Consider the following 17,777-nt stretch of genomic DNA (forward strand, 5'->3'; position numbering starts at 1 on the left):
CTCTCAACCCTCTCTAGACCAGTGTTTCTCAACCTTTTACAGTGATGTACCCCTGCAGTACCCCTGTCTCGAGAAACTCATTTCTATTGTTTGGGTGTCATAGTTTCTGTGTGTGTGTAATGTCAGTATGTGTTTGTGATGATTTTTGTTCGTTTGCAATATCATTGTATGTGTGCATGCTGCAATGACAGATACACACACACCCACACAACTCAGACTCACCAATGCAGCTTCACCAGTGCTCATCAGTGCAGCCTTACCTGTGCCTATCAATGCGGCCTGATCAGTGCCTATCAATGCAGCCTCACCTGTGCCTATCAATGCAGCCTCACCTGTGCCCATCAATGCAGCCTCACCAGTGCCCATCAGTGCAGCCTCACCAGTGCCCATCAGTGCAGCCTCACCAGTGCCCATCAGTGCAGCCTCACCAGTGCCCATCAGTGCAGCCTTACTTGTGCCCATCAGTGCAGCCTGATCAGTGCCCATCAAATTATACCCATGAGCTCAGCCTCACCAGTGCCCATGAACTCAGCCTTACCAGTGCCCATGGGCTCAGCCTCACCAGTGCCCATGGGCTCAGCCTCACCAGTACCCATCAGCTCAACCTTCCAGTGCCCATCAGTGCAGCCTGATCAGTGTGCATTCTGCAATGACTGATGCACACACCCCCACACAGGCCAGTGCCTATAAGCTCGGCCTCACCAGTGCTCATCAGTGCAGCCTTACCTGTGCCTATCAATGCAGCCTGATCAATGTCCATCAATGCAGCCTAGTCAGTGTCCATCAATGCAGTCTGATCAGAGTTCATCAACGCAGCCTGATCAGTGTCCATCAACGCAGCCTGATCAGTGTCCATCAATGCAGCCTTACCAGTGCCCATCAGTGCAGCCTCACCAGTGCCCATCAGTGCAGCCTGATCAGTGTCCATCAACGCAGCCTCACCAGTGCCCATCAGATCAGCCTCACCAATGCCCATCAATTCAGCCTTACCTGTGCCCATCAATGCAGCCTTACCAGTGCCCATCAATGCAGCCTGATCAGTGCCCATCAGTGCAGCCTGATCATTGCCCATCAATGCAGCCTAATCGGTGCCCATCAACTCAGCCTTACTTGTGCCCATCAGCTCAGCCTCATCAGTGCCCATCAGCTCAGCCTTACAAGTGCCCATCAGCTCAACCTTTACAGTGCCCATCAGTGCAGCTTTACCTATGCTCATCAATAGAGCCTGATCAGTGCCCATCAGTGCAGCCTCGCCAGTGCCCATTAGCGCAGCCTTGCCAGTTGCCAGTGCCCATCAGCTCAGCTTTACCTGTGCCCATCAATGTAGCCTTGCCAGTCACCAGTGCCCATCAACGCAGCCTCGGCAGTGCCCATTAGTGCAGCCTTGTCAGTGCCCAGCAGCACAGTCTCGTCAGTCACCATTGCCCATCAGTGCTGCCTTGGGGAGGGGAGAGCCACCACCTGCCATTTTTCCCAGAGCAGGGATCTTCCACTGCAGTGTCCACTAAGTCCTGCCTCCTGGACCTGCGGTTCCTATGATGGACATCTCACGTCCCGGTATCGGACCAGTGTGACGTCCATCATAAGAGCCGGAGACGGGACTTCTATGTCACTGGGCCGCGCCGGTGTTCTGCCGAGGGCGAGTTGGAGTTCTGGGCTGAACACACTGGGTAGTCGGCCCCTCTCTCCCGACGCCGCTGGTGGCGCCGGCTTTAGGCGGCGTACCCCCTGCCTTTGGTGCGCGTACCCCGGGTTGGGAACCACTGCTCTAGACCACAGAAAAGTAAATGCATTGATATTACCGGCATGTTTTCGTCATTATTGTAGACAGCACTTTTATAGTGTTCAGCAATTCAGGTTTGAAGGTGTCTGAAGGTGCACCCCATGTATTGGCATGCACTCCGTGACATATACTGCGTTTTTGGTGCTACTTAGTGTAATTTTATATTATGAGTTCTCTACAATTGGGCCGAGAAAGAGTAGTTTTATGGCTCTTGCTGTGTTTATTGCAATAACGACATGAGTTAAGGCCGCAACAAAAAGAACCATTTGTTTCCAGCCATGAATTTTTAAGAAAATATGATTAAAAAAGACTGGGTGACAATATGCTACCCAGAGTTTTAGCACATGCAGCCACTGGAGAGAACTGTGACTAAAGTGTTACTAAACCCAGGACCCTGCATTATCTGATATCTGGTCTCCCACATTACACAGAACATGGAAATACAATAGTTTTAGTATATATAAACTGCTAAATACCTTTTCTCATCAGCAATATATAGCAGTCTTGTGACTTCTATCGGTGTCTGCTTAAAGCTTGTAGGAGGAGTTTTCATTCTACTCTGACCTTCCTATGAGGCTGCAGGACCCCTGACCCTCTGGACAGTGCTGATTGGTCCTGTGCCAATCACATGCACCCTCCCAAGAAAAAAAAATTATCTCCAGCAATGCACACCAAACTGAGCATGTGCAGAGTGACTCCAAAGCCTCTGTCTTATGAAGAGATGGTTAGGGGACAGTGGAAGGAGGAGGATCAGAGGAGACCAGATCAAACAGCCTTTATATAGAATGCAGAGGATTAACCCCTTAGATTCCACAGTGAGTATGACATACATGCTTTACTGCATATACAGATTGATTTTACTGTTGTGGGTTTAGTAACACTTTATATTCTCTAGAAAAAGTAGTGACAAAAGTAATAGAATTATTTGAAATGGATTTATCCCCCCGTGTGTGATGTCCATTTTTATTTCTATTTTTGTCTATGCTTTCGTTTTGGCAGTGCTCCTATGGCTGATAAGAGACAGTCTGTCCCTACCAGAAACCATATGAACATCTCTGTTAATATGCCCATCCTTATAACCACGGTCCTTTTAACCTGGAGGTGATTGTATTGCATTCCCTAGAGACGCTGCCTGTATTAGAGCAGTTTCTTCTAACTGATATATTTCCAAAGGGTATAGAGTGAATGGTGTGTTTATGATGGCAACTAGGTGCCAGTAACAAAAAATTGCCTGCAAATTCTTAACGGAAAGTGCAGGAATAAACAAGACCTGAAGTGGGATCGCCAGTAAAAGTAATATCCAAATAGTTAATACTTCTGGAACCTCATGCGGATATTCCAAATTCAGATGATTATTATTAAGGTAAGAAATAAAAGGCGATAGAACTGAACCTGAATTGTTCCTTACTAGTATCAGATCATCAATGTATCTTCCATACCATCTGATTCTGTCCACACATGGGTTAAAATGCAAAAATATAAAATTCTCCTCCCACACTGTCCCAGGTACAGATTAGCAAGAGATAGGAAAAATGTGGTTCCCATGGATGCTCCTCTGGACTGTAAATAATACACTCTTAATTGTAATTAGCATGATCATTAGCATAATTCACTTGAGAGGGTTCAGGGGGCTGCATTGGAATAATGGAAAATTATTTTTTTCCATTATTCCAATGCAAAATATTGGAATAAGCAAAATATTGCAAGTAAGCAAAATATTGCAAATAAACCTGTTAACATCTAATAATGTTGCAAACACATCAAAATGGGTGCAAACAAAAGACCTTTAGCTAGCAGTGAGATTTCAGAAGGTGTTAGAGCAGTGGTTCTCAACTCCTGTCCCCAAGACCCACTAACAGGCCAGATTTTAAGTATTACCTTGGAGAGATGCAGACTAGAATACTGCAATCACTGAGCAGCAAATTAGATCACCTGTGATGTATTTCAGTTATCTTGCAAACCTGGCCTATTAGTGGAGGAGTTAAGAACCACTGTGTTAGAGGAACATCAGAAAGATTAATGACAGTCACATTGCTTATACAATTAGACCTTCTTGTTGCTCACTTGGCATGGGTACTTTGTCCTTTTTTATGTTTCCATCTTCCTCTCCTTGTTTTCCTTTCTTTTTTGAGTGTTTTGTTTCCGATGTGGCAGGCTGGAAGAATCTTTGCTAGAATCATCTTTGGTAAAAAAACGATGAAACCGAACTCTGATGTAGCAGAGGATCTCCCATCTGTGCCATCAGAATGTGTGATAGATCAGGGAATTGGAATTTACATGCCTTTGGTTGTTGTGTCTGTGTCTCGTTTTGTTTAAGATTGAGTGTGATCTTCCTGATCTGTTCTGCACATAGACTGTTCCTTGCTCATAATCTTGTAAATCCCTTAGATATTTTTGTCTTTTAGTGTTCATAATCTCCTGCTCCAGTTTATTAATAGACTCATGTAAGTCATTCAAAGTGGCATAAATATCGAGATAGTGATATGTTCATGATATGTTCTACTAAAGCCTTGGTTTCTGTATTGATCGTTTGTAGCAGACTTTCTTCTTAGGAGATATTTTGTTGCACTAATTCCAATGAACACACATTTTCAGCTTTCTAAAGATAGTGTTGCAAGTGATGTCGGTAGGTAATACCATAGGATCTTATATAGTCTGTACATATTGTTGCCAACACTATAGTTTCCATCTGATTCAGAGGTTTCCAGATTTACTCATGTGGCCCTATGTAATTAAGAAAGATCAAGATGTATGGATTCTAAGAAACAAACATAGGCAGTGTAGTCTGTGTGCCCAGGGCATAATGCAAGATGGCAATCCGTAAGGAAATAGGAAACCAGTGCAGTGCTCGTATAGAGGTGACCATTACAGTTTTAATTTAATTTTAATTTTTAATTGGTTGATTTGTGTAATACACAAGATAGAATGTCTGATACATAATCAGTCCAGACTTATTATGTGGAAAGTCATAAAACTTTGTTATGAAGTGCTATAATATATAAATATATAATAAATGAGAGTGAAGAGATCACGATTGCTATGGCTTACGAGACTGACAGCAGCAAAGTCCACAAATACCCGACCGGACACAGGCACTTATTAGCCGCGGTGGCAACAGGTGGTGATTGAGATTTATCTCCTCCCCACAGTACACTATCGTACATTATCAATGTGTTAAGGGATTAGCCACATACAGGAGCTGCGGGAAGCAACTAACAGTGCAGTCTCCAAACAGGGTGGTAATGTACCATTACACAGGCGAAACACCTGTCATACTATTGATATTAAGCTTACTTGCAATCGTTATTGAACTATGTTGTGTGTCTCAGATTTATGTCATTGAGTGACTACTATGTCCTAATACTTTTGATCAATAAAGCTGAATACCAGTGCATAAACTTCTAATGCGATCAGTGGAACCCTTTGGAGTCTTTTTGTACTAAGTAGTAAAGGATTGAACTTTTGGCTATATACTAGATTAACTAGCAGCCATTTACGGACAACCCTAGCTTGGAAGGAATCCTCATAAGACTCTGCAGGTGTGTTTTTTTGTCTGCTTTAATTCTTTACCCTGAGCACTACCAAAGGATGAAGATACAGCTTGCCACTGTCGGTTACTAGCCACAATTATTAATAATGAATATATGATGATTTTCCTTTTGTTTATTATCATTATTATTATTTTTCCTTTCTGATAAGCACACGATCACTTTCCTTTCCATCTCCCCACTCCCTGAATTGAATTAGCCCACTGCTGACCAGTTAATAATTGATATAACAGAGAACACATTTGATCCCATCCCATCTAATTTAATTGACACTTGGAATATGGTAGCAGTGAACTAAAAAAATACGTCCAGACTTGGCTAGTGGTACATGTATCGTTTTATGTTTATCCTGTATGTTTTAATTGTCTGTAATCATTGTGTTCCATGTCTGATTGAAATCAATCTGTTTTAATATACTGCACTTTAAACAATAATCTTGAATTGAGCTTTACAACTGTTATAGAAATAAAGTTTTTTTTTGCATAATCTTTACGATTGATATTTGTTGCTGATTGTAACCCCTTTCCTCCTAGCCTGCCCTTACTGGGCTAAATTCCCCTTTCCCCTTCCCCTCTTTATTTATATGCCTATGGTTACAGCAACAAGACCCTAACGGGTAAAGGATCTGATTTTGGTCGCTTAATGCATTTGACCAGTACTAGTGTGTTCCCCCCTTTTTTCCCCCCTTCCCCACGTTCAATATATAAATAGCCATGAACAAGCATGAATCACAAAACAGTGCCTTGCTGTAAATTCTGCATACGGTGCTAGTGCAATCTCCATAATCTCCAAAATATATCTTTTGTTCATATGACTTCATGCAAGTTTAAGCCTTGCACCCATGATCCTTCTCACCTCTATATCAGTGCTCACTCATCGAAACCTATTACATAGTTATATGTTTGGTATAATACACTGCTCAAAAAAATTAGGAACACTTTTTAATCTGAGTATAGCATTAAGTCAATTAAACTTCTGGGATATTGATCTGGTCGGTTAAGTAGCAGAGAGGGTTGTTAATTTTATTAAATCCAAGCAACTGAAACTGATTAACAACAGGTTCACTAAACTAACAATGAGGAGACTTCCAAAACCGTAATGGTTTTACAGGTGGAGGCCACTGACATTTTATTTCCCCTACTCATCTTTTCTGACTGTTTTTCACTAGTTTTGAATTTGGCTAGAGTAAGTGTCCCTACTGGTAGCATGAGGTGATACCTGGACCCTATGGAGGTTCCACAGGCAGTCCAACTCCGCCAAGATGGCACATCAATATGTGCCATTGCCTGAAGGTTTGCAGCACAGTCTTAAGAGCATGGAGGAGATTCCAGGGGACAGACAGTTACTCTAGGAGAGCTGGACGGTGCCGTAGATGGTCATTTACAGATCAGCTGGACCGGTATCTGCTTCTTTGTCCAAGGAGAAACAGGATGAGCTCTGCCAGAGCCCTACAAAATGACCTCCAGTAGGCGGAAGCACTCTGTGCTTTTCACAGATGAGAGCAGGTTTACCCTGAGCACATGTGATGGACGTAAAAGGGTCTGGAGAAGCCGTAGAGAACGTTATGCTGCCTGTGACATTGTTCAGCATGACCAGTTTGGTGGTGGGTCAGCAGCTAGCCACCATAACCCTGGTATCCTGTTCTTCAGCGGGCGGTCCGCTTTCAGATAAAAGTGGTCTCTGCGGCGGATTCACCTCAAGATCACTTTTATCGGTGGTGGGAGAGGGCCCCCGCTGCGCTCCGATGCCCTCCGCCGCTTACCAGAGTCGCTGGCAGCGGTGGAGGCGATCGCGTCCTTCTCCCTGTTGGGTATGGAGATGAGTGATGGGAAGATGGCCCCCACCCATCTCCATACCATTGCAGGGCAGAAGTGGCGTCAAAATGTCATTTCCACCCATAGCTCATAAAGCACATTTATTTTTTTTTTTAAAGGGGGTCGAGGTATAGGTTGGGACTTTATAAGCTGTTGAAGAAAATGTCAAAGCTTTAGATAGCTATAATGTTCTCGGAGGGGGATATCGTGTGAGGAGCGTAGAGCAGCAAGCGTAATTATCCTAGTGGGGGTGAACAGAGAGTGGATATCAACAAAGCCATTATCGGTCCACCAACAGAACTGTTGAGGGTTATCAGACCCTGACAGAAATAGTGCACATTGGAGGAGGCGAAGTAAAGGAAGATGAGGAGAGATCAGGTCCGCCGAGTATTTAATTGAATCCCACAAATGGAGGGAATGTGCCAAGCATGTCAGGGCAATGTGTATGGGTGAGCAAGGGCAGGGAGGCAATAGGAGTTGGAGAAGAGTCCATAACAGCATTTTGATATTTCTCGTGAAGGTGAGATAATGGGGCTATACTCGCTGTATAATAGGCTTGTAAATTGGGGACAGAGAGATCACCATTAATCCTACGGGCGTACAGAACTTGTTTATTAATTCTGGGTCTAGTGGAACCCCAGACAAACTTCAAAATTTTGCGTTGATGTATGCGCAGAATATGTGAATGGATTGGGACCAGCAAAACTCAGAAAAAATAAAGCAGTTTTGGAATGTACGTCATACGTACCGCTGCAATCTTACCAAACAGAGATAACAGGAGATGGGTCCAAGAGCACAGCATATCTGATAGCTTCCTAAACAAAGGAGAAAATTGGCCTGATATAGTCCTGCAAACATTGAAGTAAGCCTAATCCCCAGATAACGCAAAGAAGGCAACCACTGAAATGAGAAAGCTTTTTTTAGAGATGCCAGCTCCAAGGGTGGAAGGTTAATTGATATAGCTTTGGATTTGGCAGGATTGACGGATAGACCCAAGAATAACGCAAATGTATACAAAAAGGAAAGCAAATTAGGGAGGGTGATTCTAGGGTTAGTTAGGGGCACCAAGATGTCATCCACAAACAATTATATCTTAAGTACTTTTACCCCTGTTATGTCAGGATGAGAACGGATTGCCTCTGCCAAAGGTTCCAGTGCCAAGATAAATAAAAGTGGAGAGAATGGACACCCTTGCCGGGTTCCCCTCCCAATGGGTAAGAGAGACGACTCAAAGCCATAGTACTTGACCTTAACCTGGTGTGAGTCGTATAATGCCAACACCTAACTCAAGAATGAGGTGCCAAAGCCATAGTGGCGCAGCAGTGTTATTAGATAAGGCCAAGACAGAGTGTCAAAGGTCTTATTCACATCAAGACAAGGGCATTGTTGCCAAAGATCTACTGTGAACTATATGTTGAATTTGAAGGAGCCACCGGATAGCATCTCCCACCTGTGGGACAAACCCGACCTGATCCTTTTTTATCAGACGTAATAGAAAGGAATTTAAGCGATTGGCAAAAATCTTAGTCAGGATTTTCATGTCTTAGTTGATACGTGAAATCGGCCAAAAGTTGCCCCAGGAGGAATGGTCCCGATCAGGTTTAGGAATCATCACTATATTGGCAGTCATAAGATTTGAAGTAAAGGTTTGACCATCCTTAATCATATTGTACATACAGTACCTGTTAAGTGGGGGGGCAAAACATCTGCTATTTTCCCAATAATAGAGTGTTGTAATACCATCAGGGCCCGGCTTTTTCCCACCTTCAGCACCTTGATACATTGTAGGACTTCCGATACCTGTATATCCCGATCTATTAATTATGTATGGGTTTCAGGAGGGTAGTGTCAAACCATTCAGAAAGGTGTCCAGGCCCTGAGTGGAGGACTGATTGGGGGCAGAGTAAAGAGTGGTGAGGTGATAATAAAATTTGTCTAAGACCCACATGGGGTTACCTGTAAGGATATTATGGCAAGTGTGTAGAGTGATTGGAGTAAAGGTACACAACCTTTTGGCCAGCATCGTGTTAGGTTTATTCGCCTTGGTATACCATATCTGGCGAGCCCAACGTAGTGTACGTTCCGCCTCATCGTTTAAACATAGATCCAGTTTCGTACTAGCCTGATCTAATAGTTTCTGGTTGGCAGGAGTAGGGGACTGTTTAAAAGTTGTCGACATCAACTCCAGGCGCTCCTCCAGGGTGCGCTGAGAAAATAATCGTTCCCTTTTACGCTTTGTCGCCAGTTGAATAACATGGCCCCTAAGGACTGCTTTATATGCCTCCCATGGGGTCACAGGGGAAGAATCCGTCCTGAGATTAAGACAGAAATAATCTAGAGGCCTGGTGGATGTCTGCCAAGATCTCTTTAAAAGACTAGAGAGAATCATTCATAACCTTAGGCTTACTAAGCAAACAACCAAGACCGGGTCATGATCCGACCATAGAGCAGCTAGAATAGAGGCAGACACAATTAAAGGGAGATGCTTCCGTAACACAAACGTGATTAATCCTGGATTGTGAATGATGGGAATGTAAGTAATGAGTATAGTCCTTACCCAGAGGGTGAAGCACTCTCCAGATATCTATCAGGTCATGACTCTGTAAAGAATGTAGAAATTTGTTAGCATCAGGAGAAGGGGCTTTGTGTTCCAAAGGATATTTATCAAGAGCAGAGCTTATCGTCACATTTGAGTCACCCGCCAGAAGAAGGGTACCCCTCTGACGGGACTTCAACAGGGTGCAAATATAAGTCAGAAAAGGCCCCAGGTTTATATTTGGAACATAATAAATCAGGATAGTAATGTCCTGAATAGTACCTTGTACCAGGAGGTACCTGCCATTTGGGTCTGCTTCTGTTTACTGCAATGGAAGGGAAACAATTTGCGAAGAGTTATGAGTACTCCGCTTTGTTTAGTTGGACCATTAGCCCAAAAAAATTGAGGATACAGGGCCTCAAAATATTTAGGGCAGGAAGAAGATGAATAGTGGGTTTCCTGCAAGCAGGCTATATCTACATTTTGCTTTTTAGGGTATTTAAAAACCTTCACTCTTGTTTTGGGGAGAGTTCATACCCTGAACATTCAGGGACAACCAATTCAGTTTCATGGCGTCAGAGAGGCATACCAAAAAGCTACGCTGCCCAAAAACCCACAGACTTAAGGAAGAAAAGAAAAGGGGAAAGAAGAAAAAAAACAAGTAAGGAGGAAAAGAGAAGAGGCAAATCATAGGACATGAAAAGGCAGAGGAACATTTAGAGCATAATGATTAAGTAAAGCTGAAATGCATCACTGTGTGGGACAAAAGGCCCACAAGAAGGTCGGACGTTGGCCAAGACTACTGTCTTAGCCAAGTGCCAGCACATACAGGGAGCATTGGTTCATCGGAACCACTCGACATCTTTAAAAAGGGAGATCAACTAAAATATTATTAGCACAAAGCCTAACACACTATATGACGCACAAAGAAAAAAAGCATTTGGTATAAATGTATATAGAAAAATAGGTCCCTCAATCACCCGGGGCCGCCATCCCAAAACAGGGCCTCCCAGGGTGAACGAGCGACCGAAAATACTATCTCAACCCTGCTAAACCATAAGTAGAAATATGAAACTGTCATAACAATATAAGCAAGTTAACCAACAAAATAAGAATAGTAAAACCCCTGCAAGACCTGTCCTACTCCCAGTCAGAGACTGGAGGCGATGGTCATCTGCCCAGTGTATAAAAGTAACTGCAGGTCATCTGGGAGGGATAACCAACGTATAGTAGATAAACAACCTTATCTAGGAACCAGGTGCCCACCCATCGTGTAACCTTCAGGAATCCCCCGAAGTAGTTATGGCTGGAGGTGGCCAGATGGCTGGGCACAAACTGCCACCGCCCTAGAAAAGTCAATAGTAATACCCAATACTGGGAACCCAATACATTGTACCATGCAGGTCACAGTCCCCCAAAGCCACCATCTCACAAATGGGGCGGCCCATGGCAGGTTATCAACCCACAACTGTATATTAGGGTTCTAGGCAAGGGCTTAGGTGGGCAGGGAACATACACCATAGGGCCTAGTGCAGTCCTCCGGCCACACTGCAATAGCAAGGTGAGAGGAACCGGTTGCAGCAGAGGATAGTGTATCAGAGGGCAATAATGATGCACCAAGACAGCCCCGGAAAATCATCGGGCTGGCAGCGATATGCGGGAGTCGAGGAAGTGAGACAGCTACCATTAGCCTGTAGAGATGATTTTGAAACGTTGGGCCTGCAAGTCTCGCAGTGCCTGGGAGCTAGGTTGAGACTTGTGAAGATTGGGAGGACTGGCGAGGAGGCTGAGAAGTTCGGCAGGATGAAGATACTGCCTGCTCTTGGGATGGAGGCAAGTCGAACTGCAATTCTTGAAAATGGCGTCGCAGATCGGATGGGGAAGAGGCGTGGAACTGACGACCCCGATGCATGAATGAAAATTTAAAGGGAAACCCCCATCTGTATTTGATCCCTTGTGTGCTAGACCCGAAGATAGCTTCAAGCTCCAGCTTCTTTTGATGGTAACCGGGGAGAGGTTCACAGAGAGGGAAGAGGGTTGCCTCGGAAGGAAAGGTCTTGCTGTTCCCTTGCAGATTGCAGGAGTCTATCCTTAGTGCGGTAGTAGTGGAACTTAATAATAATGTCCCTTGGTGGGCCCTCTGTTGGCTTGGGAGCAAGGGATTTGTGGATACGGTCAAATTCCAGTTTTTCCAGTGGGATCTCAGCAGCCAGTTCCTAAAAAAGGGCAGTTGCTGTACCCTGCAAGTCAGTAATAGCTTCAGAGATCCCCTGGACACGGAGGTTATCCCGGCGGGGCCCTATTTTCAGCATCCTCTAATTTGTTTTGTATGGCCTCTAGTTCAGCTACTCCTCATGGCCCTGCAATACAGTTGTGGCTAAGTCCATGTGCTGCTCCAACTGAGTCGTGCGATGGCCTATCTCTTTAAGGCCTTTCACTAGGTCAGAGGAAAGCTTGCGGAAGGCCATGGTGATCACATCCCTCACTATAGAGTGGAACTTAGCAAGCATAATGTCAGAGTCTGTTGGTAATGGACTCACCAGATCCATAGGGAATTGATGGAAGCTGTCAGCATGGGAGGCTAGATCTGCTGCGGAAAGCTGTGTTGAATCATCGGCTCTGGTGGCTCGGGTGCCATCTTGTCTTTGCCTGCAGCTGGGGGGGCCTTGGAGTGCTGACGGTTCTGCTGGCGCTGCTTGGACGAGCAGTACATAACCACTAGAAGCCTGGGGTGTGGGAGGTGGATGAGATGTGCTTGAGTTGCGGGCTGTGCTTAGTTAGGCGAGTGTGATCGTTCCGATGGTGCGGAGCAATTAGATCAAGTGCCATCTTCCTTGCTCGTGCACATGCGCCCCCATGTTTTTTTTTATAAAGTGCTCAAAACTTATGTGCAAAATCATAAAACTTTGGTATAAAGTGCTATATACAAATAGCCACATATAAGCAAGAAGACTTAAACCTTAACTCCAGCTTTTCATACACTTTACATAGCGCTCAGCCGTTCAGGGAAAGTGTATGCTAGCAATGAATACAAAGCCTTCTCTGATTGGTTGAGTCAGAGAGGCGGCCTAATGATGTCACAACCTCTGACTCAGCCAATCAGAGGAAGCTTTGTATTCATTGCTAGAATACAATGCTTTCTCTGATTGACTGAGTGCCGCTATGATGGACTGTGTTCCATGTATGAGACTGGAAGTCTCAGCTCGAACCTGGAACACAGTGCTGTATGTAACCTTAGCTACATACAGTTTATACCGCACATCCAGCGGCCTCACATGTTAGTGAGGGACATAGGTTGTTTGGGCCAACTTGTAAAGTGTATGAAAAGCTGGAGTTCAGCTTAAAGTCTTCTTGCTTATATGTTAATATTACATTGTATATCCCTGTATGTTGTGGCTGTTTAGGTGCCCATCTAATAAGTTTTTTTAAATTATTGATGCTCCCCACTGAAACCACTGCTTGTGGAGGAGAATTCCACATCCTTACCGCTCTAACAGTAAAGAACCCTCTACGCAGTTTAAGGTTAAACCGCTTCTCTTCTAATTTTAGTGAATGACCGCGTCTTTTTAAATTTTAGTTTTATCCCTATTGTGGGGTCACCAGTACGGTATTTGTACATTGAAATCATATCCCCTCTCAAGCGACTCTTCTCCAGAGAGAATAAGTTCAGTGCTTGCAGTCTTTCCCCATAGCTGAGATCCTCTAGTCCCTTTATTAGCTTTGTTGCCCTTCTCTGGACCCTCTACAGCTCCAGCACATTCCTCTTGAGGACTGGTGCCCAGAACTGGATGGCATACTCCAGGTGAGGCCGTACCAGAGTCTTGTAGAGTGGGAGAATTATCATTTTATTTCTGGAGCTAATCCCCTTTTTAATGCATGCCAATATTCTGTTGGCTTTGCTTGCAGCAACTTGGCATTGCATGCCATTGCTGAGCCTGTCATCTACTTTAAAACCCCGTGTCCTTTTCCATCCTATATTCCCCCAAAGGTTCTCCCCTTAGCGGGTAGATTGCATCCATATTTTGGCACCCAAATGCATTATTTTAAATTTTTCAACATTAAACCTCATTTGTTATGTAGTTGCCCACCCCATTACTTTGTTTAGATCTTCTTGCAAGGCTTCCACTTCCTGCGTATCGTCTGCAAATACTGAGATTGAGCTGTTTATCCTATCCTCCAGACTGTTTTTGATTAAATTAAATAGGATTGGTCCCAGGACAGAACCCTGGGGGACCCCGCTTTCCACACCAGACCATTCCGAGTACTCTCCATTTATCAACACCCTCTGGACTCGCCCCCCGTAACCAATTTTCAATCCATGTGCTAACCCATTAGTCTATGCCGACAGAAAAATGCTTGTACAGTAAACGTTTATAGGGAACTGTATTGAATGCCTTTGCAAAATCCAGATACACCACGTCTACAGGCCTTCCTTTATTAAGATGGCAGCTCACCTCCTCATAGAAGGTTAATAGGTTGGTTTGGTTTGGCTAGAACAATTCTTCATGAATTAATGCAGATTACTACTAATAATACCATTTTTATTACTAAAATCTGGTATATGGGCCCCTATCATCCCCTCCAAGAGCTTGCAAACTATTGATGTATGGCTAACTGGTCTATAGTTCCCAGGGATATATCTTGGCCCTTTTTTTAAATATTGGTGGCTTTTCTCCAATCAGCTGGTATCATTAAAGTCAGTAGACTGTTCATAAAAATCAGGAACAATGGTCTGGCAATCACTTGATGAGTTTCTTAAGGACCCTCGGGTGTAAGCCATCTGGTCTCGGTGACCTTATTTATGTTAAGTTTTTCAAGTCTATTTCTAATTCTATCCTCTTAGCAATGAGGGTGTTACCTGTGACGTGTTATGAGGATAAACATTGCAATCTTACTTACTGAATACCCCCATTTCCCTCATGAAGACTGAGGGAAATAATAAATTCAAAACCTTTGCCATCTCTCCATCTTTTGTAACCAGATTCCCTTCATCATTCTTTATGGGGCCAATATGTGCTGATCTCCCTTTCTTACAATTTATATACTTAAAGAATTTCTTGGGTTTTTTTTTTTTTTTACTGTCCTCCGCTATGTGCTTTCCATGTTCTATCTTTGCTGCCCTGATTGCACCCTTACATTTCTTATTGCATTGTTTGTAAAGTTGGAATGGTGATGATGACCCCTCAGCCTTGTATTGTTTGAAGGCCTTCTCCTTTGCTTTTATATGCATTTTTACGTTGGAGTTAAGCCACCCTGGACTTTTGTTAGCTGTTTTAAATTTATTTACCATTGGGATGCACTGGCCAGTACCTTTATTTAATATTGGGAGCGCTCTTTAAGCACTCCCATTCCACATGTGACATGTTGTCCTGCAATGGCACCTGTAGAAGTCTGGAATGGGTCACAGCATAGGAAAAAAGAACATTTGGACGATAGAGCATCTCTGTCGTTCCTCCCCTCCAATGGGCTGCTCAAAACTTCTTTCCTAGCTTTCATATATGAATTTTTTTGTGTCAAACTAAAGCAAGCCATACACCATTATACGCATATACTCTGTTTGTTGTGCAGTACTTAAAAATGTCATCAACAAGCATGCATGCATGCATATTTATCTATCGATATACTTTATTTCTCAGGCCATCAGAGTATTTTTCATGTTACGAGCTTTATCGCTCAATCTGCGGAAAGAGCCTGAGACTCAGCTTCCTTTGACTCGAGAAGAAGATCTCATCAAGACAGATGATGTGCTCGACCTCAGTGAGTAAAATTTCAGTCTTGCTGGAACCCTGTGAAATGCTTTGAGCATCAGCAATTTTAAGAAATCAGTTTGAAACAGTATGTATTTTATAAAAAATATATATATTTTTTATGAAATTAGATTTTTTTTTTTTTTATAAAAAAAATTCATGAAAATCAGCACTCAGAAACACAACATAAGGTACAAAATACCTACTAAATCTGAAAAGCTAAAACAGTATGTAAAGTAATGTGCTGCTGCACAGAAAATGAAATGAAATGAAATGTAGTCCTGAAAATGACTACAACTAAATGCAGGTAAACACTCAGTTTGAATGCCATCCTTGAAAAATCTATACCTATGTTTTTACACTTTTAGAAATGTTGTTGCAGATTTGACAGTTCGAAGGTTAAATGAGGCCTAACTGGGCTGTCTCAGTGCATTTTGTCTTGATTATTCTCCACTCTTACCAAAACTAATAAAAATATTTATTGTCTTAGGTTGGTTATACTCACTCCTCCACTCTAACTATGGGAAAGCAATGTAGCCATCCTTGGACATAAGCATTAATGTGTGCGTGTGTCAATACCATTTCCAGATCCCTGTATAATGTGTTTGCTAAGATGCCTTTCTAAGAGTTTTTTAAACTATTGACACCACTGATTGTGAAAAGAAGTTCCAGATCCTTACTGCTCTGACAATAAAGAACCCTTTAAGCAGTTTAAGGTTAAATTGCTTCTCCAATTTCATTGAGTGGCTCCATGTCTTCTTAAGCTCCCTGAAACAGATTTTTTTTTTCCTAAGCTAGAATCAATATTAAGGTATATCACTATCATATCTCCTCTCAAGTGTTTCTTATTCAGGTTGAATATATGTAATGCTTGTAGTCGTTCCTTGTAACTGAGGTCCTCCAGTCCCCTTAAATATTTGTTGCACTTCTCTGCTTGAGGTGATTGTAGCCGTATTAGTGCACTTGCGGCAGAAACAATTACTGTCCGTGATACTTTTCTTATTTGCACTAACATAACATTTTTCAGGACAAGCTTTCAGGGTATGTCCCCTTCTTCAAAGTTCCAAGAAGTACTAATTCACAAAAGTTTTATGAGAATGTTAAACTCACAAATTACTTAAAGCTAAAAGCAATGGGCACTATTCTGTACTCCTACTTCTGGACCTTTCGGCTGCCTTTGACCACCACCCCCTTCTCCTCAAAAAATGTTTCTTCTTTGGTCTCCGTGACTGTGCTCTTTGCTGGCTCTCATCCTATATATCCCACCACACCTTCAGTGTCACTTGCAATTTTACTTCCTCCACTCCTCTTCCTCTCTCTGTCGGGGTCCCCCCAAGGTTCTGTTCTTGGATCACTCCTATTTTCAATCTACACCTCCTCCCTTGGTCAGCTGACGACACCCAAATCTATCTCTCCACCCCTCAGCTCACTCCATTAGTCTTCTCATGCATCACTAACTTACTAACAGACATGTCTGTCTGGATGTCAAACCACTTCCTCAAACTCAACCTGTCCAAAGCTGAGCTCATAATATTTCCTCCTCCACGTGCCCTTTCCCCTCACCTGTCTGTCAAGAGCAATGGAACAACCATCCACCCATCCCCGCATGCCAGGGTGCTAGGTGTTATCCTGGACTCTGAACTCTCCTTTCAGCCCCACATCTAATCACTTTCCAAGGCTTCCCGCCTCAACCCCCGCAACATCTATAAAATATGTCCCTTCCTAACCAACGAAACCACAAAGCTCCTGATTCACTCCCTAGTTATCTCTCGCCTCAACTACTGCAACTCCCTCCTCATTGGCTTACCTTTAAATAGGCTATCCCCCCTTTAGTCCATCATGAATGCTGCTGCCAGACTCATCCACCTCGCAAACTGTTCAGCGTCTGCTACCCTTCTCTGCCAGTCCCTCTATTGGCTTCCACTCGCCCAACAAATTAAATTCAAAATACTAACAATAATTTACAAAGCCATCCACAACTCTGTTTCAATATACATCTCTAACCTAGTCTCACAATACCAACCAAATCATCCTCTTTGTTCCTCCCAAGACCTCTTGCTTCCTTGCTCCCTCGTCACCTCCTCCCATACTCGCCTCTAGGACTTCAACCGAGCCTCTCCCATCCTTTAGAATTCCCTACCCCAATCTGTCTAAAAACTCTCTACAACAAAAACTCTCTACAATCTGTCTCCAACTCTATACACTTTTAGGCGATCCCTGAAAACGTTTCTCTTGAGAGAAGCCTATCCTGCCCTCACCTAGCAACTGTACTTTTATTTTCTTCATCGGCTCACCCCCCACTATTACCTTTTTGTATCACTTAACCCTCCCTCTTAGCTTGTAAGCTCT

General features: G+C 43.4%; 1 protein-coding gene across 11 annotated transcripts in view; it reads left to right on the forward strand.

Moving 5' to 3' along the window:
• Positions 1-17,777, forward strand: part of CLEC16A (C-type lectin domain containing 16A) — a 1,646,984-nt gene that overhangs the window by 1,034,134 nt on the left and 595,073 nt on the right. For all 11 annotated transcript variants that reach the window (XM_073591184.1, XM_073591186.1, XM_073591185.1 and 8 more), the window contains one exon: positions 15,318-15,438. In XM_073591184.1, the coding sequence (XP_073447285.1) occupies positions 15,318-15,438 (121 nt within the window). The remainder of the gene's footprint in view (positions 1-15,317; positions 15,439-17,777) is intronic.

This window comes from Aquarana catesbeiana, linkage group LG06, assembly GCF_042186555.1.
Source record: "Aquarana catesbeiana isolate 2022-GZ linkage group LG06, ASM4218655v1, whole genome shotgun sequence".
NCBI lineage: Eukaryota > Metazoa > Chordata > Amphibia > Anura > Ranidae > Aquarana > Aquarana catesbeiana.